This window comes from Heptranchias perlo, chromosome 32 (genome assembly GCF_035084215.1).
Source record: "Heptranchias perlo isolate sHepPer1 chromosome 32, sHepPer1.hap1, whole genome shotgun sequence".
Taxonomy (NCBI): domain Eukaryota; kingdom Metazoa; phylum Chordata; class Chondrichthyes; order Hexanchiformes; family Hexanchidae; genus Heptranchias; species Heptranchias perlo.
The window spans coordinates 24,336,587-24,363,270 of NC_090356.1; the positions used below are offsets into that span (position 1 = coordinate 24,336,587).

Genomic DNA, 26,684 nt, shown 5'->3' on the forward strand with positions numbered 1-26,684 from the left:
CAGTATCCTCACTATTGAAATTGAGATATCTCCCAATCCAACTTATTCTTTCCCAGGATCTGAAAACTCCTCACCTTCCTCAGTCTTTCTGTCCCTCTACAATCTATAGGCTTTTAAAATTCAAGCTTCACATCACTTAACAACTACTACATGACTTCTTTCTTACTTCCACCTATTCAACATTGCCTGCCTCCACCCCTTCCTCAGCTAAAACCCTTCTCCTCATGACTCATGCCTTCTTCACCTCATGACTGATCAGCTCTAACGCTCACCTTGCTGGCCTCCCATCCTTCACTCTCCATAAACTACAATTTATTCAAAACTATGCTGCACATTTCCTGTCTTCCTGTGCCCCACTCACCACCCCCCACTCGGCTCCCATTCCCCTAACCTCCAAATGCTGCTCTCTCTATTTTAGTGCTTCTGCATGATACTGACCCCATTGGAGGGCTAATAGAAAAGAGGTGTTTGGCTACACTAGCATACATATTTTGTATAAACAATTGTTATTAGCAGTCATCCACATCAAGTTCTAGGTGCTGATATTTACTGACACCTGATGAACTACTAACTGGCCAAACCCATTGGCTGGGCCTTATTATAAGGCTCAGATTTCAGATATTCATTGCAAACCATATTTTGCTCATGCACCTTGTGGTCTCCTGAAATTCTTTGCTACACTACTTTGCAATCATTCCCAGGTACTCAATATTCTCTATAAAATCCACTAAAATCCCTTGATCACATTGTTATATCCCTCTTACTTTTCCATTCTCTATGTAAAAGAAAGACTTGCATTTATATAGCACCTTTCACGACCTCAGGACATCCCAAAGCACTTTACAGACAATGAAGTACTTTTTGAAGTGTAGTCACTATTGTAATGTAGGAATGTTTGAATTGTTTATTGCTTTGTAATCATCTCCAGATATTCATTATTCTGTATATAAACTATTTGCACCCCTTGATCAGATTATTGTATTATAATCTCATCCAGATACAATAAAGCAGTTTAATGATTCATTTCTGGCCTCATCTCACCAAGTGTTTTCTCAGTCTGACTTTGAAAAAACTGCAGAGGCACAGCTGAGGGCACATATGCGACATTATATCTAGTTCCAATCACAAGGGGACCCTATTGTTACACATCCCTAAACATAAGAGGCACAGACCGCTTCCGGGAGTGACCATCACCGCTGTACCCAATAGAATATCAAAGGAAAACCATAAAATTGTAATATGTTAAACTGTCTTTCTTTCTGTAGGACTTCTGATTTTTTTTTCTGGTGAATGTAAAAAATATTTTTTCTGTATGTTCGTTATTGTAAAGGATGAGAAAGACCAGAAGTGCTGGAATCAGCATGCTTTATAAGGGTACAATTATGTTGCAACACTTCAAGCTGCTGTAGGAGCATAGCATTTTATAAAACTTACCTAGTTTAATTAAGTTTGAAATGCAGCCTATTTAGTGCCATTTATCCATAAGTGCAAAACAAAGAGAAAGTGGGCAGAAATATTACTGCAGTAAAGAGGCGTTGAAAAGGCATTTCCGTTCAAATACTCGCAACAGGTCCAATGACTCTTCTAGTAATACATTGGCAATGAATGAAACAATGTGAAAATGGTAATAAATAGCCAACAGGGCAATGGAATTAAAGCCCTGTTTAATAATTAGCTGGAATTCTACGGTAAAACAGTTAATTTTGTTTAGCTGATTGAGGTCTGTTTTATTTGGAGTGGAGTCTTTTCTGAAATAAAATCTGTGAAATGTGAGGAGATCACATACCAGACAGTAGCCTCTGGGGTCATTATAGTATGTGGTATAAGTAGCATAATAGTCATTTAAAATACTTCCTTTTTGCTTCCAGACTGAAGTGAGTGGAATTTTAAATGAATAGTTGAAGATTTTGGCGCTTTGTTAAATATATAAATGTGCCAAAATCTTTTCAGGATCAATCAAAATTATACATGACTTTTTAGAGCTTTACTGTGAAAGGTTTTACTGTTACAATTTATATCTTCTGTTCTTACTGTTAGATGCCATCTGAATTCTTTTCCATATGGTCCTGCATCATGTGATGGACTGAAAGTGTTATGTAATGTTATAATACCAGACCGGGATTATTATGTGGTGACCGGATAGGTAGAGAGGATTTTACTGAGAAATAAGATTATGTATCAGACATATATTTATACAGTGCTTTATTAAGATTGTCAGAAACTTTTCAAATTGCTTTGCATGCAATGAACTGCTTTGAAGCACATTACCTGTTATGCAGACAAATATGGCAGCCAGTTTGTAACTGTGGGTTCCTAGAAACATTCAATTCCTGAATTCGAAGTGATCTCTCTTGCCCCAATTACATCATAAATGGCTCTGTTTTCTCAGATACTGTTACTTTCCTTTCCCCTTCAAGATTACTATCATAACTCCCGTTTTCAAAAAACCTGCCCAACTTTTCCATCTTTCTCAAGTACCATCCTGTTCTAACCTCTCTCTCCTCCCCTCATACCTATCTCTCCCAAAATGGTCTTTTTGAATCCTTTCAATCTAGTTTCTACCCTACCCACAGCATAGAGATTGTCCTCATCAAAGGCACTAATGTCCTTTGTGACCAACCAGGGTGAATTATTCCTTATTATCCTTCTCAGCCTCTCCTTAGTGTTCACCATAGTTAATCAGTCCATTGTCCTTCACTGTTTCCTCTGTGGTTCCCTTCTGCCTGGTTCCACTCCTATTTGACCCAACAGAACTAGCTTAGCTCCAATTATGGTTTATCCTCCCAGCCCCCTCCCCATGTCACCTTCGGAGTACCGCAAGATTCCATCATTGGCCCCTTTCTCTTCCTCATCTATATGGTGCCCTTTGGTGATGCTAGGGGTAACTTTATGAATGGCACTCCCGTCATAGAGCTTCATTTGATGGACGCGCACATCAAGAATTCGGACGTGGAGAATAACACACTCGGTTTGCAGACTGAACAATTTTCCATCCGTTGAATGATGGACTGAAAATATTCCCTCTCTGCTCTTTGTAACATTTCTCAGTCAGTAAGTTTGTGCAGCATCAGCCCAGTTCCTACTGTGCATGGGTCAGCAGCACAAATCCCAATCATTTGGCATAGGTTGGCACTAAACTGGCAGTTTTTCTCAGCAACATGACAAAGATGGCTAATGTGAGGAATGAGCATGTCATACAGGTGTAGTGGGAGGTGCTTTTCTCAGATGGTACATTGTTGGGGTAGACTATAGCAATTGTTACTTTGCATTTGGCCTAACCTGAACAGATTGACACTGACACTGCAAGATGGAAGAATAGAAGAACAGGAAAAGAAACTATAGATGTGAATTCTACACCAGTTTTTTTTCCGTATACCTGTGTATAAGTATGGAGGTCAAATTTTACAAAGCAATTGGCAACATCATCTTCATTTAAAATTCTTTTAAAGATTGAGGCATGATTAACTGATGTCTTTTTTTTGAAAAGCTGCGTGGGTTTGATTTTTGTCAGCTTTACAATGTAGTACTTTTTAGCCCAACAAAAGAATAGTGCCCCTGCAAACTTATTGAGTTTAGCACTTCTGGGGAAATCGTGAAGTCTTCTGAAGAGGAGAATATGTGAAAGTATGAAATTGTTCTATTGCTTGTCTGGACGTGGTTAAGTGTTCAGGTTCAGCATGATGTGTGTGACAATATAGTGCCATACAGTTCTAATAGGTTATTTCTGTAACTTTTTAAGACATGTTTTATTCATTGAAATTTCAGCCCAGAAAGAGGCTATTCAGCCCAAAGAGCCTGTGCCAGTGTTAGCTTAACACGGGAGTTACTCTAATCCCATTTCCCTGCACCGTTCAAAGTGTTCACCCAATTTTCTCTTAAATGCTATGATTGACTTGGCTTCAATAGCATCTTACACAATGCATTTCATACTCTATAATAGCCCTTTCTCTGAAAAGAATTCTTCCAACCTCCCCCTTATGCTTTTGGTATTGATCTTAAGTTTATGCTTCCTTATTACTGATTTACCAAACAGTGGATATAATCTTTCACTATTTATCCTATCAAATTTAGACACTTCTGTCAGATTCTCCTTTTAAACTTCACTGTTCTAGTGAATTTAATCTTAGTTATAATGCATTACTTGAAAACTATATCCTCTTATCCTTGGTATCATCCTAGTAAATCTGTTGTATCTTTTCGATGGCTCCAGTATCCTTTCTATAATGGGATGTGCATATCTGTGGCCTAACCTTGCTTTTATATTCAGGGACCCATATAGAACACTCTAAAGGCCATTTGCCCTTTAAATGACTTTTTCCACGTCCAATATTGCTTTATAGATCTATGTAGCTGCACCCATAGATCTCTGCTCTTCCCCTCCATTGGGGACTTTAATATTTAGGTATAATTCCATTTTCTGTTCTTTTTCTCTAAATTTACCACTTCACATTTATCAACGTTGACTGACATTTGCCTCATATCTGCCCACTTACCTAATCTGTCTCTATCCCCATGCAGTCTCTTGCATTCTTCCTCAATTTGCTGTAACTCTAATTTAGTGTCTTTAACATATTTTGATATTGGTCCTTCCATGCCTATGTTTGTCATTTATGCCTGTAGAGAACAAGAGAGGCCCCAATACAAATCGTTGAGACATGCCGCTAACTACATCTTGCCAATCCGAGAAACATTTGTTTTCTCATGCTTTCTCTCCTTCACCCATGCCTCTAGCCATGCCGCCTCTTTACCTTTAGTATCATGCGCCTTAATCTTTGCAACGAGTCTCTTTTGTGATGGTGTCAGATTGAAGTAGTACATGTTGTCCATATTGCAATTTCTCCTTAGGTTGCAGAATGCTGTAGTACAAGGTAGCCAGCACATCCTGTTCCTCTTTTTTATAAATGTTAAAAGGAAGTGGTTGCTGTTGCAAAAATAAGTCATTAATTTTGCAACTGTGTTTATCAGCTTGAATTGCAACTACAGTATATCCTTTGTCTTGCTTGTACATGGCATCATTGTAAACTGCTTCCACATTCTTCCATCCTTGAATGATGTTGATCCCTCTTCATTTTTCTACTTACAATTTTTTTGCTGTGTGTACAAATAGTCTTTGGTTGGGAAACAATATCTTATTACAGCAGACTCTATTAAGTTCACCAAAATTTTATATAGACGTTTTTTTTTGTTTTTGTAACTTTTACTGATATTCAAATGGTCATGGAGGAGGATACAGTGGCTCAGTACCACCAGCTGTTACAGTGCAATAACTGTGTGTCTGAAAACATTTACTGGAATCGTCAACGCAGCATAATATTTATTTGTTTATGTAGGCCAAGATAATTGGACACAAAAAATAAGTTTACAAAATAACGAAAGGTACAGCCTTGTAATAAATCTTGCAGTAAGATAAGCAAGATAAAGCTAACACTAAATTTTGGAGGTTTAAATCAACTTGAGTAGGATGTTCCTGATAACTCATTTGATGAGTGCACCACCGTTTAAACCAGGAAGCTTCCAGGTTTGATACCGAGTCTGTGTTGAGTTAGTTGTATGGACTTTGGGTGAGGATAGGATTGGGATGGGATGCGATACCTCCTCACATTCAAATAGTAAACAATTTTACAACACCAAGTTATAGTCCAGCAATTGCTGGACTATAACTTGGTGTTGTAAAATTGTTTACAATTGTCAACCCCAGTCCATCACCGGCATCTCCACATCATGACATTCAAATAGCCTTTTGAGCAAAGGCTGCTGGTGTCTGTGGAACTGCCCTCCTGCACAGCATGAATCACCACTTTTAAGAGAGAAGGGAAGGAAAAGGGGTATGGAGATTTATTTTCCCCTAATTAAAGGATTTTTGATGACCTACTTTAATGATATTGTTTCAGTGGGGAGTGCTAGGCACACACCAAGCCAAGGCATTATTGCCCACCATTTCACTCTGATCAGTTGGCGGCAAGTATTCTTGAAATTGAGCTGTTCCTGATGGTGCCCCTTGTAATGGATTAAATATTGCATTTGGATTAATGGCAATGAACATGCATTCTTGAAAATGTTACTGATTTACGTAAAATGCTGCCGGTGCCACTCATTTCATTTTATTGTAAAATGCATGAAGGTAGATATACAATCGTTGACAGCATGATTTCCATCAGCCACTGTTATATAAACTTCTTATGGATGTTGTGAGCTAGGGATATTATTAATGGTAAGATATTTATTAAAAATCTAAATCTAAGCTTTATTTAATAGGGCATTTACTCAGAAAACCAGTTTTAACCTTGATTTTTAAAGAAAATATATTTTTCTTTAATTTTCTTCCCCAAAGCTGCTGTTTGCTTGTCTTGAGTCCTTTTCCAAGCAGGTCATCTGCCTGTATCTCACCTAAGCGGTCATTTTCCCAGGTATAAGCCATGGCATTGTGGGCCAGCTGGCTTTTGAACCATAGAGGACATCATACCTGAACCATATCCATGCACAGCTGGAGACATTGGATAGTGAAGCAGCGGGAACCCTGGCTGATTTTCTCCCATTGGGCAGTGAGGCCAATTGTAGCACCCCAAATGCTACACCAGTTGAGATCAGCTAACTCAGCGGAGACCTGAAAATAAATCTGGGACCTTCTGGCCTCCATGGCTAAGTAGGTGGTCCCTTCACCCACTTGGCCATCTGGAGGGTTAGATCTTTCATTTCTAAGTTGATAATGCAAAGTCATTTGTGTTGTTGTAGAGAGAGCATCAATTAGCAAATAGTTGATGATTTTACCAATGGTCACAATCTTTGTGATAATGGAGCAAATTGTAATTGCCACGTTTTGAAAGTACTGGTTTTAAATGGGTTGATTTTTCTAATTGACCTTCCTGTCTCCTTAGTGAATACCATTCTTTACCTCCGGGCTATCCAACACTCGTGTACACAATGCCAGTGTCCTTTCTCCAATTAATTACTTCATAAAATGTTTCAAGTTTTATTAAAGACTGCAAAAATCATACTAAAACATGACGTTATATACCCTAGGTTCTTAGTTAGCATGAACAATAATGTTATTCTGTGAAGCATGATGTGTATATATAAAGAGAACCTTGTTCCAAGTCAAATGTAAACGTACAATATAACGAAGTTTAATATTATTGCATAAGTAACTGGAAGTGATTTTGCCATTGCACGCTGTACATATTTTATACATGACACAATAAGCTGTATACAGCCCCAGATGAATCCCTATTCATTTAAACAGGATGTGCTGTATACAAATTGGCATCTGGTTTTCACTAAAAACTTTTATGTCTTGGAAGTACATAAGAAAGAGTACATAGTCACAAAATGATGAGTATTTAAGAAAATGAATCCTTACAAATTGACCAGTATTGATAGTACTTTTCCATCAGACTAAACTATCAGTTTCCAGTAAGTTGCAAGTAAATATCTTAGGCAAGGAAGTAAATTGCTAAGCATGAATTGCTTTATCAAAACATGCAGCAAACCACGCTTAAGAATGAAGATTCTCTGTAGATATTTTCCCCAAAGAATTGAAGAGTTGTGCATTTGCAATCAAACTATTTTTGTGTTTACTGCCATTCATAATTTTTGCATCATTAGAAAAAAAAGAAACTCAGGATATTTTATAAGTATCACAGTGATTACATTTTTCTTGACCAAAGTAATATATCAGTTGTCTGTGTAAATTACCTATGCAGTAAACTACTGTCAGACTGTAAAAATTGTCTTTACTGTTTCATTGTTCCATTCTTTGGTGAATTAATAGTATAAGGTAGACTCATGACTAAGGTCAGAGCATGTGGAGTCAGCGGACAGATAGCAGAATGGAAAGCAAGCTGGCTACAAAACAGAAAACAGAGTAGGGGTTAAGGGTAGCTACTCAGACTGGCAAAGTGTAGGAAGTGGTATTCCACGTGGATCGGTGCTGGGACCACTGTTGTTCACAATTTACATTAACGATTTGGATTCAGGAATTAGAAGTACAATTTCAAAATTTGCAGACGACATGAAGTTGTGGGGGTGGGGGGTACTTATTGCAAAGGAAGAATGCATTAAAATGCAAGAAGACATTAATAAACTTGCAGAATGGGCGCGTAATTGGCGAATGAATTTCAATATAGATAAGTGTGAGGTGGTGCATTTTGGTAGGAAGAATAAGGAGGCCACATACTGCTTGGATAATAGTCTAAATGGGTAGAGGAGCAAAGGGATCGCGTGGTACAGATACACAAATCACTAAGAGTAGCGACACAGGTTAATTAGGCCATAAAAAAGACAAATCAAGCGCTGGGGTTCATTTCTAGAGGGATAGAATTGAAAAGCAGAGAAGTTATGTTAAACTTGATTAGACCACACTTGGAGTACTGTGCACAGTTCTGGTCTCCATATTATAAAGAGGATATAGAAGGCGCAAAAAAGAATCACAAGGATGATACTAGAACTGTGAGGATATACCAAGGAAAGACTAAACCGGCTGGGGCTCTTTTCTCTAGAAAAGTTATGGGGTGACCTGATAGAGGTCTTTAAGATAGTGAAAGGGTTTGATAGGATAGAAGTAGAGAAGATATTTCCAGTTGTGGGGGAGTCCAAAACTAGAGGCCATCAATATAAGATAGTCACTAATAAATCCAATAGGGAATTCAGGAGAAACTTCTTTTCCCAAAGAGTGGTAAGAATATGGAACGCGCTACCACAAGGAGTAGTTGACGCAAATATTATAGATGCATTTAAGGGGAAGCTGGATAAGCACACAAAGGAGAAAGGAATAGAAGAGTATGCTGATGGGATTAGATGAAGTAGGGAGGCAGGAGGCTTGTGTGGAGCATAAACGCTGGCATAGACTAGTTGGACCAAATGGCCTGTTTCTGTGCTGCAGACTCAATGTAACTTAATTTTGTGACATGACAGAAAAAAAGTCTGCTAATCTGTTTGTTTTTTGTACTATGAATAATGTGTACCAAAAAAGGTTTATTTTTTTAAAATCTGCATTCAAATGATGCACCATGTGTTGCCTGCAACTACCTCAGCCCCCAAAGATCTTAATTTAAGTGGGTTTTATTTTTGGGAAGGGGAAAACTGATCAAGGCATAAGGTTTAGTAGTTGTCAAAATTGTTATATTGCTGGATGAACTGCCATTGAGATGTTGTTTCGGATTTTGTGGTGATATGTAAATAGTAGAGAAAAATAGCCAACTTCACTTTACTAATTCTGCTTAACTCTCGCAGGCGGTGCTGCTAAACCTGTGCTTTCATTTAATTTACCTGTGAATCTTGCCTGTTTGCAGACAGCTTGCTACTCCTTCTCCCTTCCCAACCTCTTTTTTTTTAAAAAAAAGATTAGTTTAAAGGAAATTGTTTTGAGATTTTTTTGCGGAATGTTTGAAGACTTCTTGACAATGGAAAAAATCCGTGGATACTTCTGACAATACGCACTGGCAGCATGGACAAATGTACCGGGTCTCACTTAACACTGCATTAGTATAATTTAAACATCTGCAGTAAAGTTGAGCACGTTCCAGGGCCTAGCCTCTAATTAGAGTTTTTGAAATGTGTAGAAATAGTTTGTCATCATTCCAACCTCTATTATGTCGGAGGGAATTTGATACAGTTAACTGGTAAACTCATTTAATAGGATATTACTTTCAGTAATAAATTTCTGTTATTTCCCCTTTTTAAAGAAACACATGTTTTTCCAGCAGTTTTTCTTAATAGTCCTTTGTTTCTTTTTTAAAGTTTACTATATAAGCATAAAGTAAGAATACAATGAGCTATGCTTTAGAATGTCCCACTGCAGTGTGCCAGGATTGTTGGAATTCAACAGATCATATAAATTCAAGCTAATTTGTGGTTACCCGCACAATGGGACTGAAAGTTTTAGCATAGGTTTAATACAAGGAAGCATGATATATAATTATGAAGCAAAATTTATGAAGTTTTCTTTTGATAAGTGCTTAGTCTCCATTGTGGCATTAACTTCCATCAGGATTACAGATGATTTCTATTTTGACTCCTGGATATTTTTTCTTGCTAAATATGAATGCTTTTGAAATACATAAATATATTTGCTTGAAATGATGTCTGCAATGAGTGCAGAACATTTTTTAAAATCAAACAAAATATACACTAATAGAAATCAGCCAGTGTCCTGGGCAGCTCTAGCCACTTGCTTGGACATAGCAGAGTTGCAGGTTTAAGTTTTGTCTCTGGTTTACACATAAGCCTGCCAGCTACAAGTGATTGCCAGGTCCTAGGCAAGATCCCTTGCAATGGGTAGAGCAATTCATATCTTGCAGGGGAAACGAAACTTGACAGTAATTCTCAGCTTTATGGTATTGAGCTTTTGGCAACTAAGCACAAACGGGCATTGGCAGCACTAAAGCATAGTGTGACCCATTTGCCCAGTCTGCAAACTGAAGAGGGTGCTGTAATGGGATTGGGTGAGGGGAGAGAGGAGAAGAAAAGGAGAGAAGAGAGTCAAGGTTTTTAAAATCATATATATGGACCAAGTGACCTTGAGGGATTAAAACTTACAGATGTATTACTGCATAATACATATGATACGGTTGTGTGATTTGAAGGAACATTACTTTTAAAAAGTACTCTGGCTATAGATTCACAAAAGCTGACACTGTTTTGTTGTTAAGTACGTTTAAATATATGTTTATAATGTAATATCCAATATTAGAAAAAGAATTTATATAATGCAGAACTATGTTATTTAATTGTGTTTTCTTATTTAAAAGTACAAACAAAAAGAGTTTGGCTTGTTGAGTAATGCTTACATTTTGCCAATAAAGCACAACAAATCCTTCTTAAATTCTATTAAACTGTAGTTTTAAAAAAGTTCAGCTGAGAGCAACTTTAATAACAGTATAAAAATAAATTATTTCTCTCTGCAACCTTTACATATACGCTGTTCATAACCAGCTCATTGAATCCTCTCTTAAACTAAGAATGAATACTGGCCCCAGTTAAGAGCTGTATTATCTTATGATGTGTTCAGCATGAGTGACCATTTCATAATTTGGGTGCTCTTTATGCATCTAATGGTCCAGCTTTATCGAAGTGTTGCAGAAGATATAAGTTCCCTCAGCTGTAAATGCTAATCTTCCTGTGCATGTGCATACATGCCAACCTAGAAGACCAGCAAAGATTGGTTCAACAAAGCTGACATGGCCCCAGAAAAGCTGACCGCTCAAAACCAGCTCTGATTATAGATCTATAACACATAAAAACAAAGAGTTAGACTGAGTGTGCGGTGGCTTCTATGTGTACCCAAATTCCATCACTTTTTTATTGCAGTACACAAAAGCACCGTTATCAGCATGGCAATTTAGAGGTCACTGAAAGAGATGTGAGTGCTGAAGATATGAGGATTATTTTCTATGGGGGCATTCCATCCCCTCACCAGAATATTTTGGCATCAGCGGCTGATTTTCCAAACCGTTGCTCCCTGGAGAACACCTACTCTCTGGGCACAAAGGTCAGGAATAAAAAGTTTAGACCCATTATGCTGGGTAATGAGATGAGAGGAGACATTCCCAGCCCTCTTGCCTCAATTTCTTCCGGTTACATCCAAGGGATACCCACCCATTTCCAGTGGTGCCCCAAGAAGCTGGTGGTGAGCGTTGTGTCTGGACTCTGCTCAAATCGAGCCACTGGAGGGGCCAGGCATCAAGAAGAAGATGGCTAACTGAGTAGGTGGCCTATTTTTGTTTTAGGAACTCTGGATTTTTGGACTTGGCTGCCTTCTGGATACTGTTGTCCAACAGCAGCCAGAAGACCCCAGGTCTGGCAGCCAGTCCCAGAGCTGCAGACCTGCAGTTGCGCTCACGATTCCAACATAATTTCCTGGTGCAAAGCCCTACCAGGGAAGGGGCCTACACTTTGGGTGTAACGGGGCTATGTTAATGACTTGGCCCACCTAATTTGGGCATCCCTTAGTCTCTGCGGGCACACTTTGGGTGAGTTGCATCTGTCCAGTGCCCAGACACAGGAGCCCCAGGAAAATCGTTCCCGTAATTTGGTGAATTTACTGGCATTTTGGAGCTATTATGATTGAGTATGAATCTCAATATAATTTTTTTAATTAAGTAAAACGTATCAATTTAACCCTACTCTGGTTCCAAATGTTGGCAATTCGAGAAGTGTAATGACAGGAATTTTCAAGTAAAGCCAGCAAATGCATGCACACCAGGGTGTAACCACCTTATCTCAAAGAAGCAGTTGCAAACTGGATTGAAGCAAATAAACATCCACATAAGACAACAGCCAGGCTTGCCACCCCAAAGTTCTCTTTAAGGAAAATAAAAAGTTTTTAGAAACTCCAATTTATTAGTTTATTTGTTATATGTAACGTCTTTGGGGAAAACACTAAATAAACACACCTGCAAATGGGACTCTTAGAACATAACATCCCATAATTTTTTCTGCCTCTAACTTGATGCAACAAACAATGGAAGAAAGTAATGTCTGATTGCTTGTACTCCCACCAAACAACAACAACTTACACTTATAAAGCACCTGTAACGAAGTAAAATGTCCCATCTAGTCCTGTCACTCCAATCTCACTTTCCAAATGATCTGATTGATATTGAAGACCTCCAGTGTTGGTGAAAAAATGATTTTTCTCATAAAACACTGATGCTTGTTTGACTTAAAAAGCTGACAGTTGACATGTTAGCGTCTGCTTTTGGGTTGGGAGGAGAGGTAGGACATGTTGCACTTCATGTTGGTATGTATTATGGACAAAGTGCTTAAAATCTATTTGAAGCTCGTTTTCTCAAATCTCTTTGGAATAGCACGGTCTCTAATTCTTAAAATTGCCATTGTTCCAGAATATGAAATTAATTTTCACATTTAATTTCATTGAAGACCACAGTTGCATTTCTGCAATACAATTTTTTTTAAAAATTAGGTATTAATTTCTTTACATGTACATTTTTAAGATCTGTTATGGGGGATGGTACTTTTCACTTAATTTTGCAATATTTAACATTATTTTTCTTCATGCATGTGAGTGATTGGCAGAGGGAGGAAGGGAGAAGAAAGAAATATCTGGGAAGCTTCTCAAAGTTTTGCATAGAAAAGTCCTCCAATCCACAATTCTGTTGTAAGAAAATGCAATACTAACTGTTAAGTTTCTCATCTATGAAGTCACAAAAATTGTGTAGTGCTTAAGGCTTGAAGGTTTGTGGACGAATCTTCATTTCGACTTGTTTCAATGAGTAACTTGAACCATGCCAGCCGTACCATGTAATGCCATCAGAGTTTTGGGTGTGCTGCCCTTGACGATAGTAAACTCCATTCAAATTGGAGTCTGTGCAGCAGTTGTACCAGTAGCCACCTGCAGTTAAAAGGATAGTGAGTCAGTGCATATATTGTGGATTTCCTTTCTCAGGAGTTAAAGATTGGGGAGGCAATAGAGGTGAATAGTGCTATTAAATTCAAGAGGGAACTGAATAGATATGTAGTAGAGAAAGTAATAGCGGGTTATGGTATTTTTCGAGCTTTAGGACCAGCCAGATGCTTCACAGTGATCTTTTCCAGTCCTGTACATTTCTATGTAACATTTTTTCTTTGTAATAGAAGCTATCAAATATGGCTAAAATTTTTTATCACAAATATGTTATCAGAATTCTTATCAAACATTGGTATTAGAAGGCTATTCTATTCTTTGGTCATACTTCCCAGTGTGGTGAATTGCCTGCAGACTTTGTGAAAACTTATTGTTTGCTTTCTGTAAATTAACTCGTCTTTAGTACAACATTACAGAAAATGAATGCTAGCTGAAAATGCCATGACCCATCCATTGCCTGAAAACATCTTGTTTTCTTTTGTTTACCAATTGGCACTTACCTTTACGGAACTCTACACAGTTGTCCACACACTTGTCATTGTCTTTATCCTTTGTGCTGAAAGCAGTGTTGTTGTGGTACCTGAGTGAATCCCGTCCAACTGTCCCGTTGTAATTTCCAATTATTAATCTGTAGCTATTCAATTCATTGCCTATCGAAAAGTAGTCGTATTCTGCATAACGAGTACGTCCTTCCCAGTCCTGTAGTTATATAGGTCAAGTCATTAAGCAGCATACTTACACCAAAATAAATTGGCACTAGCTGTAGAATATTAATGGATACATTAATTCACATTTAGTGCACACCTCTAAATCTTTTTAAGGTAGAAATTTAAATTTAAATTAAACTTCCTGCTGTTTCCAATTCTGTCCATTGAATATTTCACCTGAAATAAAATTATTTAAGTCATAATTTTGGGAAAATATTTAAATGAGAAAATCTAATGAGTTACCTTCATGTCTATCCTGAGTATACTTGGCTGCCTGGTTAATCGAAAAATGTGTTCATTTCCCAACCAGAAGTCCCCACGGATGTTGCCAAACCCTCGCTTGTACTGTTTCCAGTCACGATTGAAAGAGCTTAGGCCAACTTTGCGACGTTGTATAACAGTCCAGCCACCACCTGCAGTTTCCATGTCGCAGTATACCTATAACAGTCCAAATGATTATTTATCCAGGCACGGGGATTATTCTTGAATACTATATGAAATACTTAGCTACACTTTCATTATATTATAGTAAAAAACTGAGCAGAAACAAAGCCTCATTTGCTAGTCTAAGTTTGGGCCATTGTATGCTATTGCAACCTCAGATCATTTTGAGCTAGCATGGAGAATTTTTGATTTGATTTTCCTAATCGATAAGTCTTATTGAATACATGTATTGCAATTGTATATTGGAAGTTGAGGAATAAAGTAGCTTAAGTGTTTAACTGTTTTCACCTTCCATTTCTCAATTAATTCTTTAGTATCATCAGAACACATTTTCTTCAAAAATATAAATGCAAAAACAGCAAATGCTAGAAGTTACAAACAAATACACAAAAAGCTGGAAAAACTCAGCAAATCTGTCAGCAGCTGTAAAGAAGACAAGGTAATAATGTTTCAAGTGTGACCTTAATCTAAAACATTAATTTGCCTGTTCTCTTTACAAATGCTGACTGCATATTTCTAGTATTTGTGTTTTTGTTTTATTAGAAATATGTTCATTTCATGGATTCCCATAGTTATAAATCAGTTAGAAATGTTTAAAAAACCACCATGATAATTGCTAACTTTCTTATTTGTTTAGGGTATGGTAGCTATTCATTCTGGTTTCATGGACAGTGGCAGAGAAGAGAATGAATGACATTTTCCTACTTGGTAGTGAGTACCATACATTAATCTAGATTTCGATCACTGATACAGGCTCTGTTCTGACTTGGAAAAGGACCTCACAAAGTGGGAGGAAAAAAATAAAATATGTAAAGATGGTACTAAAGAGAAGGCCACTTTTTTATTGTTGCTCATATGCAGCTGCAGTGCAGTATTGGTGGGGTTTAAAAGTCAGGGATTCTGGAGCAATACGCCAGAGGGAAAATTCACCCTGTTTGAGGGTCAAGGCAGCATGAAGAAAGAGGCTACATTTTAGTATTCACCAGACAATTCTCACAACAGAGCAAAAAAAAATCCACAAATAATAAGTTTTTTTTCATTTGTTCATGGGTTGTGGGCGTCGCTGGCAAGGCCAGCATTTATTGCCCATCCCTAATTGCCCTTGAGAAGGTGGTGGTGAGCCGCCTTCTTGAACCGCTGCAGTCCATGTGGTGAAGGTTCTCCCACAGTGCTGTTGGGTATGGAGTTCCAGGATTTTGACCCAGCGATGATGAAAGAACAGTGACATATTTCCAAGTCAGGATGGTGTGTGACTCGGCGGGGAACATGCAAGTGGTGTTGTTCCCATGTGCCTGCTGCCCTTGTCCTTCTAGGTGGTAGAGGTCGCGGGTTTGGGAGGTGCAGTCGAAGAACCCTTGGCGAGTTGCTGCAGTGGATGGTACACACTGCAGCCACAGTGCGCCGGTGGTGAAGGGAGTGAATGTTATAGGGTGATGGATGGGGTGCCAATCGAGCAGGCTGCTTTGTCCTGGATGGTGTCAAGCTTCTTGAGTGTTGTTGGAGCTGCACTCATCCAGGCAAGTGGAGAGTATTCCATCACACTCCTGACTTGTGTCTTGTAGTTGGTGGAAAGGCTTTGCGGAGACAGGAGATGAGTCACTCACCACAGAATATCCAGCCTCTGACCACAGTATTTATGTGGCTGGTCTAGTTAAGTTTCTGGTCAATGGTGACCCCCAGGATGTTGATGGTGGGGGATTCGGTGATGGTAATGCCGTTGAATGTCAAGGGGAGGAGGTTAGATTCTCTCTTGTTGGAGATGGTCCTTGCCTGGCGCGAATGTTACTTGCCACTTATCAGCCCAAGCCTGGATGTTGTCCAGGTCTTGCTGCATGCAGGCACGAACTGCTTCATTATCTGAGGGGTTGCAAATTGAACTGAACACTGTGCAATCATCAGCGAACATCCCATTTCTGACCTTATGATGGCGGGAAGGTCATTGATGAAGCAGCTGAAGATGGTTGGGCCGAGGACACTGCCCTGAGGAACTCCTGCAACAATGTCCTGGGGCTGAGATGATTGGCCTCCAACAACCACTACCATTTTCCTTTGTGCTAGGTATGACTCCAGCAACTGGAGAGTTTTCCCCCTGATTCCCATTGACTTCAATTTTACTCGGGCTCCTTGGTGCTACACTCAGTCAAATGCTGCTTTGATGTCAAGGGCAGTCACTCTCACCTCACCTCTGGAATTCAGCTCTTTTGTCCATGTTTGGACCAAGGCTATAATGCAGTCTGGAGCCGAGTGGTCCTGGCGGAACCCAAACTGAGCATCGGTGAGCAGGTTATTGGTGAATAAGTGCTACTTGATAGCACTGTCGACGACACCCTCCATCACTTTGCTGATAATTTGGAGTAGTCCGATTGGGCGGTAATTGGCCGGATTGGATTTGTCCTGCTTTTTGTGGACAGGACATACCTGGGCAATTTTCCACATTGTCAGGTAGATGCCAGTGTTGTAGCTGTACTGGAACAGTTTGGCTAGCGGCGCGGCTAGTTCTGTAGCACAAGTCTTCAGCACTACAGCTGGGATGTTGTCGGGGCCCATAGCCTTTGTTTTATCCATTGCACTCAGCCATTTCTTGATATCACGTGGAGTGAATCAAATTGGCTGAAGACTGGCTTCTGTGATGGTGGGGATATCGGGAGGAGGCCGAGATGGATCATCTACTTGGCACTTCTGGCTGAAGATGGTTGCAAACGCTTCAGCCTTGTCTTTTGCAACCACGTGCTGGACTCTACCATGATTGAGGATGGGGATGTCTACAGAGCCTCCTCTTCCCGTTAGTTGTTTAATTGTTCACCACCAAGTAAAGGGTATCCTGTGGGTTGCAATCAGCACAACTATAGCCAAGGTGTCAGCCTTTGCTCAGTGGTAGCACTCTTGCCTCTGAGTCAGTAGGTTTTGGATTCAAGTCTCACTGCAGAGACTTCAGCGCAAAATATAGACTGACACTCAGTGCAGTACGGAGGGAGTGCTGCACTGCCCGAGCTGCTGTCTTTCAGATAAGATGTTAAGCCAAGGCCCCGTCTATCTTCTCGGTTGGATGTAAAAGATCCCATGGCACTATTTGAAGAAGATCGGGGAGTTCTTCTGGTGTCCTGGCCATATTTATCCCTTAACCAACATTACTAAAAACAGATTACCTTGTCATGCATCTATGTTTATGGGACCTTGCTGTGCGCAAGTTGGCTGCCGTGTTTCCCTACATTACAACAGTGACTACACTTTAAAAGTACTTAATTGACTGTAAACAGCTTTGGAACATCCATTAATATTGAAAACAGTAATTGCTATGCTGTGGTTTCAGAAAGACTTCATGCTGTACAATTTTTAAAGCTTAAAAATACTTTTGTTTAACTCTGCAGCATGCACATCCAAAACATAGCGCTCCAAAAATAACCGAAGTTTATTTTAAAAGGCATCACCTCTAGTTCTGGAGTTCCCAAGAACTCATCTGCAGGTAGCTTGTACACACCAGATATTCGATAATTCTTCTGGTACAGCGATGTACAGTCATATGTAGCATCTGCAAACAAAAGATTAAAGACAGCATTACTGCAGCTGAGTTTTAAACTGGTGGACTGCATTACAAAGCCTCAAACATAGTGAATTTGGCCTTGGATTTTGTGAATTTTCCCTAATAGAATATGTCTTGCTATTGCTCCAGAATCTGAGTTTTAAATCCAGCAGTTACTGCACTGCACCTGCATACGAGCAACAATGAAAAGAGCAGCCATCTCTTTAGTAACATCTTTTAATACTTTTTTCCATTTTGTGCGATCTTTTTCCAAATCAGAACAGAGCCTGTATCAATAATTGAAATCTAGGTTAATGTACGGTACTCACCGCCAAGCAGGAAACTTTCATTCGTTCTCTTTGCCACTGTCTGTGAAACCAGGTTGAATAGTTACCATATTCTACACCAGTAAGAAAGCACTGAAGCAAGTTAAGAGTTATCATGGTGGTTTTTAAATCTTTCTAAATGATTTATTAGCTGTGGACATCCGTGAGTGTTTGCAAATGCAGCGTATATACTAGTCACTTTGAAATATTCTGTATAAACTGTTGCATCATATTTTTCCTATCTAAATTTTCTACCCAGTAAAGTTGGCATTGTTATCCTGAAATTGCAAACTTGAGTTTTGCTTCAACCTTTCTGAATTAATCCTGATCTAAGCTTTGTTTTTATGTTTTCTGTTTAAGCCTCCTCTGAACGTACAGGCTCACAAAAGACCTTTGTGGTCCATCTCGAGTCCCAAAGCTTAAAAAGTATCACACACTACTCTGTCTCACATATCTCTTGATCCCTTTCTCTGCAAAATTTCCATCTAGTTTCCTCTTGAATTTGTTGACACTGCCTGTCTCCACGGTCCCACTGGCTCTAGGCAATTTGTTCTGTATATTCACCACTCCCTGTATAAAGTAGTTAAATCTTAACTGTTCACCTGTCCCCTTCTGAGCTTAGATCCTCATCTTACTCTTTATCCTACCCCACCTGAAAACTCCCCTCCCACTCTTTGCTTGCATTTTCTGTCTGCAGGTTAGGGAAAAAAAACTTTCTCCTGGATGTTTACATTGGAAGAAAGAGTAGATTTGATCAAATTTGAATGACAAGGGTTAAATATAGTTTTCTGTTTTGAAAACATAAGAAACCCAGTGAGTATACTTGTCCCTTGTTGATGGGGAATGTCCAAACATGCCAATTTACAGCTGTTTTTTGCATTATGCTGACAGCAGCAAATGAGTTATTTCATCTTTACGAGTCCTCGAGCTGTAGTAGTCCAGACTAGCCCCAATTATCAGCTATATCACTTGCTTTTAAGTGTAGAGGCCAATGCAAACGCAATTGACATCACATGTAAGCACTTCTTATAAACCCATTTTAATGCCTGTTTGCAAATAGTTTTTGGTGTAATTTTGCTGGAAAGCATTAAAAACACACTGCCAATTTTAAATTAAGTCTTGTGAAGATTGGGTAGAGCTAACTTTTACCTATAATATGTGGTAAGTTGATTTAAAAAAAAATTTATTGGGGATCTAAACTTTGGTCGCTGAGAAGCGGCTTAAAGTGTTTTTTAAAGAATGGGTTTGAGTAGTGGTATGTTGCACTAGGTGGGTGCAGCTTCACACCCCTGATTCTCCAAACAATGCATTGCTGAACTCAGCAGTGCCAAGATGTAAAGCAATCTGCAGACCAAATCAAATTCTTTCTTTAGCAATTTAGATATTCTATTTATTTGAACTGTTCCCAAAAACGGTTCAATAAGCAAAATCGTGGCCTATCAGATGTCCAGAGTAAAGGATCAATTTAAGTGGGAGCGCAGAGTCAGTTTGTTCAGTGGAAGTTTAATTAAATAGAAATGCACTTCATAGATCAGGCACAGAAACCAAAAAAGGGCAATTGGGTTATTTACAGATCCAGGTTAAACCAAAGAAAGGTTGAACGTCCGTTAGTATCCCAGAAAGAACAATTTGCAGCAAGGGGGCAACTTTTCAATATTTGAATGGCCAAAACAATAGCCAGATTTTGGTTCTGAAGGTACTTAATACTATTCCTAAGTTTATAACAAACTATGGCTTTTTTTAATTGTGATTACTGCCTGTGCTAAGTTAGCTGATTTGAACTGGGGTCCATATTGGGGCGCTCCAGCTGGCATCAGGACTGCTGGGCTAAGGAGGATAAACATCAGTTAAGGTTCCTGCTGGCAAAGGCCCCATGGGTGGACGCTGGTTGAGGACAGGATAGGGCTCAATTGTGATGCCTTCCATGGTCAGATAGGCTGCCGATATTCATTGTCGTGCGTACCGCATGGAGTATGGACCTGGGGAACTTAAGGTCTACCATTGACAGTGGAACCATATCCCAGTAAAGGGCAGTGACTTTGGCAAAGGTAAATAAGAAATCATTTCAAGTCATTGAAACTTTTTAGGGGGGATTTTCAGGTACTAAATAACAGCTTGACAGAGTGTGGCAAAACATTGGAGATAATTGTATTCTTATCCCATTGTTGTATGGGTTTCTGGTGTCGGTGCCATGGAGATGGATTTTGCTTTGCAGCAAGGTCGCAGCATAATCAAAATCGCCCTTTTTGCTTTTAATTCAAGCAGCCTCGTATTTTCATTATATCATATGTAGGTTGAAAGGAACTGAAGTGACTGTTTTGTAGGAGATAGTGATAATTAGGAGGGTACTGAATTGCGCTCCAGGTATGTGCTTGTGTGTACATAACTGATGTTCTTCTGCCTGTTCAGTAACTGTACGGCATACTCTACACTCATTTGTATGGTCCCAGAAAATGACGTATCAATTCTAATTCAACTGTGATGTATTTCAGTAAAGATGTGAAATTTAGTGCTCCACTTTGAGTTTTATCTGGGAAAATAAAGGTCTATTTTGCTTGCTTTAAAAAAATGTTTTCGCTTTATCAATGTGAGGTAATGAAAGGTCCTCCGAGAACTTGATAAATTGAATCCAGCAGTTGGATTTTTGTCAGGGCAGCCTGCACAGATTATTAGATACTATAGTCGTTCTGGAGTCATGTAGTTTAGCAACTGCTGCAGTGATGCATTTAGACAACTTGATTGCATCTTAATAAAAACTGTGTATAGCTCTTGCGGATGGATGAGTCTTTCTGCCTTTCTAAATACCGCATTTCCTTCAATGTGGCGTCTGCAGAAATAATTTATTTTATAATTATAAGTAGAACTTGAGATGTTTGAATCAAGTAACATACAACACTTCTTTTCACTTATGTACATCCCAAATATTGACCGGGCATTGTATTTGTTTTAATGTTGTAAAATTACCTTTTAATACTGAAACTGGATGACAGCAATTTAGAATCCTACTGCCTCTAAAGGTTAATATATGTTAGCCATCACTGAGAGTGACCTGACAATACAGTCATTCAGATCTTCCTATCCTTAAATAATTGTGTTTTAGTGCATTTTTTTTCTTGCTTTCTGTTTTTATCGTCTTCCACTGAAGCCTCAGACTCCTGCTGATTATGAATCCACAGACGATGAGTGCCCTTCCCTGCCTCAACCAAGTGACCGTTCTTCTTCAGTGAGCCTGGACAGTAAGGCCTGTTGGCAGGCTCTTCAATCACAGAGCAAATCACAGCTGAGCCTGACCCTGTCTTCAGCCAAATAGTTTTTAATTCTCTTATCAAACTTTAATGGAATTATTTTTTTTAACTGCTGCTTCTGCCATCCACAGCCCCAAGAGTGCAGTCCATCAGATAGGATGTTACAATTTGCAGAATTTAATATATAAATGAAAATGGTTACACTATTTTAAAATGCCATCACTTTTTAAAATCTAGAGGCATTCTTGGTTTGTTAAACGTATCTCTACATACATTTTCAACACCATTGCATTATAAATCACCATGTGACCTGTCAACTGTTAAAGTCTGCACTAGTGTTTCACCCTGATGGCACTGGAATGCTTGAATGTCTTGGATGTTAAATAGTCACTTCTGACAGATAGGTTTACTATAACTGGACAAGCTATTTAACACCTCATTTCCATTGTATAACATCATGCCTAGTGGGTCCGCTTACTTCCCCCTGTAGCAACTTTACTCAGGGCAAGTGATAGCGTGTTGTATATTTGTGAAACTGGCAAACTGATTTCCAAATTTCAGCCAGACTCTGCTCAGTGTAGTAATCTGTGGTCTAATAGTGATATCCCACTTCTGGAAATATCAGAACAACCAGGAAAAAAAGCAAGATATCAAAGTCTGTGTTTTATATATATATTGCCTAAATGATGGCAGAGGGGTGCTGCTTTCAAATGATACAGGTGTAGAGAGGTGTTGTCTTATCCAATTATGTCTGGCACTTAAAAAAAAACTTAACCAAATAGCCCAGTAATTTGGACAATAAAATAACATTTTGCGTTAGATTGGTGAAATGATTTTAAGAGCAGTCGCTCAGTACTGCACTGATGTGTCAGCCTAGTCTTTGATTTGGGTTATGACCTATAACTTTCTGACTGAGGCAAGAGTGCTACCACTGACCCAAGCTGGTACTTGGATGCTTTTATACTATTATGGTGCAGTTGCTGCAGACGCATGGGTCTCCATCCATGACAGCACTCCACAGTGTAAACAGCCTGACACTTAAGGAACCAATAACATTGCAGATTCATGAAAATGTGGATCTCTGAATGGGTTAAGGACAACAGTTTAATTGAACTAAACGCATGGGGGCCATTCTTGCACTCTGGGTCCCCATATTTCACAGCAGAGCCCAGCATGTCAATAGAAACTGACTCCCTGTGTTGAATGTAAAATGGGGAGAGCGGTGCACAGGGTTTGCTTTCCCAAAGCGGGATCAAAAACCCAATGAACGCTAAGAGCACCTCACTCTGATTTCTAGATTCTTTCTGACTGCTAATGAGTTTGGGTAAAGTCCAAAGAGGGAGCCTCTCATGCATCGTTTTGAGATTATGACTGAATAGCTAAGGTATGCCGTGTGGTCTGCTTCATCAGCAGGTGAGAATTTAAGACTGCTAACTTTTTTGTCTGATTTGATTAGGTGTCTGATAGAAACATGTGAAACACAGACTCAGGGACTTTGAATGGAATGTGTGAGCGTTCTATCTGTGGACTCCAGCCATAGGATACAAGTGTCAGCTGCAAATAATGTTAAACCTGCAGCTGTATAGGGCAGGAGCTGGTAGGCATGGATTTGTATTTTGAGACCAGAGGTAGAGAGAGCACTACTCCCTACTAGGTAGATTTGAAATTCACAATAGTTTGTCGTTTCACAATGACCTGTCAATGTTAAAAGCTTTACAGTTTATTCTGCTTCGAAACATCCCTAGTGAGTGAATAAAAAAGAGAGATGCTGACCTGCAGTACAATCCCGATTCACAAATTACTATATTTATATTGTTAAACACATTCTATAACCCCATCATTATTATCCCCTACCCGCACCCAAGGCTTGCAGTGTAATTTTAAATTTAGATTGCAAATAAATTCAGTCACGGTAAAATGTGATAGAAAGGCATAGTGATTTTTTAAATTACAATTTCATGTGAGGAGAGCATTTCAGCTGCAAAGATGCAGTTCTAGCTTTTAAAAGAAAAAGAGAACAAACTAAACTGCTGGTATTTCCTTCTGTCTTTTAAATGTAGCATGATTATTGCAGTTGTTCAGCAAGATCTTGTAAATTTGAAATAAAAATAAATGTGATTACTGCAATATGTGGTAGCAGAGAGAAAGATTTTGAGTTTTTCTGACGTGTTGCAGTCAGTTCACTTCAGATTGGTGCAGGTGTTTCTATGCTGAAACAGGATGTAGTTTGAACATAAATAATAGCTCTCAGAGGCAAAATCAATTTACTACACCAATTAGTTACAAATCAACCTGCTGTATCAGTTCCAGAGTTACCTTGAGTAGCTCCACTCCATGTTAAATATATTGTGCTTTCATAAACAAAGCATTTGAAGAAACTGTAGTTGGTTTTGTTTTATATACTAACCTGTGAAAGTTCATTTAACAAATTATAAAAGTTGCAACGAAAAGATTAAACTTTTTACTCCAGTTTAGTAAGCTCTTGTAGGAAAAAGACATACAGTAGTTAAATGGAATCAGATAATGATGTATAGTAATTAAAAAGAAAAGACAGGTTAGTAACCATACATCAATAACAAAAGGATTTTAGAGGTTTTGTCAAACTTAATTTTTAAAATGGGGTGAGTGGGCTAAGAGGCACTTCAACTTTTTGGAGAAGGACAATCATGATTTTCAGTTCTATGTTGATACCTGATTTATTCTTTTTCAACCATAGTCGGCATAATTTCAGTTTTCCAAATTATTTGAGTTTGAATGGGGTCTCAAACAAATTGGAAATTTATTTTGAAAATTGGGAATGCCCAGACTAAGCTATACAGCTGTGTTTTATTAAGTGGGAATGTGGCTTTCATATTTGACCACTGTGAGCTGTTATCAATTGTTTCATCGTAATACTAATGTAAAGTTTTATCTTTCTGCTTACTTTTATTTCTTTATAGTTAAACTTAACTGTTTTCAAGGTGACAGGCTTTTAATAGTTTTGCAAATGTTGAATCATGTTTAAAATTTAAATTCACAGGCTCATGATTGCTTTTGTTTATTCATACTATGCCCAACCTTATGAGCAATAAATGCAGTTAATAACATCTCCCTTCACAGAATAGTCTGCCCTTACCTGCTGAAGTCTGTGTAACCGTTTGGGCTGCCTGAAGCTGAATAATGTCTATCCGATTGTTCACTTCAGAGTATTTTCCTTCGGCTTCTGTAATGCGGGATTCAATCTGCCGATAGCTGTTTTCCACTTCCATCATCTGCATGACGACGTTTATCCAGTCAGTCTCCTGTTTCCTACTGAGCTCAGTAAGAATACTGGTCAAGTTGGCCACCTGAATCTTCAGCTCTTTCAGATCATCACAGCAGCTGATGAGCTTCAGAATGTTCACTCCTCCTGCAGCCCCTCTTCTCCGAGGTGCTTTCTGAACCCGGCTGTAACCCGGAGGAAAATTGCACAGCACAAAAATGAGCAAAAAGAGCCAGAGGAAAATCTTGACCGGCATCTTTGGAACTAAATTAATCTTTTAAAAAAAAAATTACCGTCTTTGGGTTTCAAACAATTGCCACTGTTGGATTACTTTTGCAAAAACCATATAACAGATTATTGGAAACACTAGTGTTCTGTCAGATACCTTTAAAGTTTTTTTTAAAGTGCAGAACAGTTAGAAGTATGTTGTTAAAAAAAATTATCGTCTTGTGCACACTTTATCCAGTGAACTTTGAAGCTTGCTGCGGTTAACTTGAAGTATTCCTGCAATGTCCTTTTCAGAAAAATGTAATCCGTCTTGAGAACAGCCTGGAAGCAGCATCTTAAATATCTATGCATGTGTAGTGTCTGCCCCTCCCACTCACTGCACACATGGCAAGCTCCTCCCCATCCATCAATTAACCTCAGGTGCTGACAGGGATGTGGGCTGGACTTTTTTTTCGGGAGAAGGGTGCCTTTTGTTTGAGGTTTGGCCAGCAAAGGACCTCCCAGCCCTGTCAACTTTTCCTGATGTCAGACTGCCAGGGTTTTTGTTGGTGGGGGGGATGGGGGAAGTCATCAGAAAGTTTATGTATCATTTCCCCTTTTCCTGTAGATACATTCTGTGGTGAGTTAAAATATGAATTAAAGGTATTGATACAGTTGAGGAACAACTTGTAAAAGTATGATGCTCATAAATGTTCACATTTATCTTGGTTGGGTTTCAGCATAAGTTTTTAAATATAAAATCTATTTTATAAATTACATTTTATCTAAATTTAGTGTTTGAATATAAAAAAACATTTTTTTTAAAAAGTACCTGCACAAAATAGTCAGCAACCTTTCCTTTTTGTGCAGACAATGTGCCTTAAGGTGATTTTTATAAACTATTAAAATACATGCACCCAACATATTGTTTCACTTATCTCTACCTCTGCAGCTGATACACATTTCATTGAATTTAGCCACAGTATGTGACTCGTGCTGCAGATGTATGCTGGTGTGTTCATTTGTAATCAAAGTGGCTGTTTTTAGGTAGATTTGATTTTATATCTTGTATATTTTACATTATGTTTAAATAAAATTAAGTTAATATCTATTTTAAAGTAACTTTATAAATGTTGGATTGAAGCCAGCTTTTTTAGAACCTAGGAGACCTAAGCAGCAATTCAACAACTGAACAGACTTGCATATGGATTTAGCTGAGTATTTGATGTCCTTAACACTGAACTTTCATCCTACCCCTTCAAAATTTAACTGATAATCCTCCCCACATGCAGCCATCCCTCCCCCCTCGGGCGCCATCAATAGTTCCTTTCATGAAGACAAAGTATACTTGGGGAGGTAATTCTCAGTGTAATGTATCTCTGTGGTCGTACAGTACACGTGCAAGAGGGGTAATGAGAAAGTACTGTTATGAAATGTTTTCATTTATTTCATAACAGTACCTTTTCCTTACCCCTCTTGCATACATTCCATAACCAAAAATACTTTCTTTGCCTCTTAATATTGTCTGTCTCCACCTCTATCTCCCTCACCACCTCCAAAGCCCAAGTTAATGCCTTTGAAATCCTCGATGCTCGACTTCTCTATTGCTCTCCCAGCCAGCCTCCTCCCTCTAC

The 26,684-nt window shown here is 38.8% G+C and overlaps 2 protein-coding genes across 5 annotated transcripts in view; one reads left to right on the forward strand and one right to left on the reverse strand.

Moving 5' to 3' along the window:
- The window catches only part of mtor (mechanistic target of rapamycin kinase), a 265,629-nt gene that overhangs the window by 87,997 nt on the left and 150,948 nt on the right, over positions 1-26,684 (forward strand). The window lies entirely within an intron of this gene.
- On the reverse strand, positions 10,712-25,377 carry angptl7 (angiopoietin-like 7). Its single transcript, XM_067970114.1, has 5 exons — positions 24,718-25,377; positions 17,940-18,040; positions 14,311-14,505; positions 13,861-14,059; positions 10,712-13,348 (listed from the first exon to the last, which is right to left on the reverse strand). Exons 1-5 carry the CDS (start codon positions 25,097-25,099, stop codon positions 13,179-13,181), a joined length of 1,047 nt encoding a protein of 348 aa, XP_067826215.1. The 5' UTR covers positions 25,100-25,377; the 3' UTR covers positions 10,712-13,178.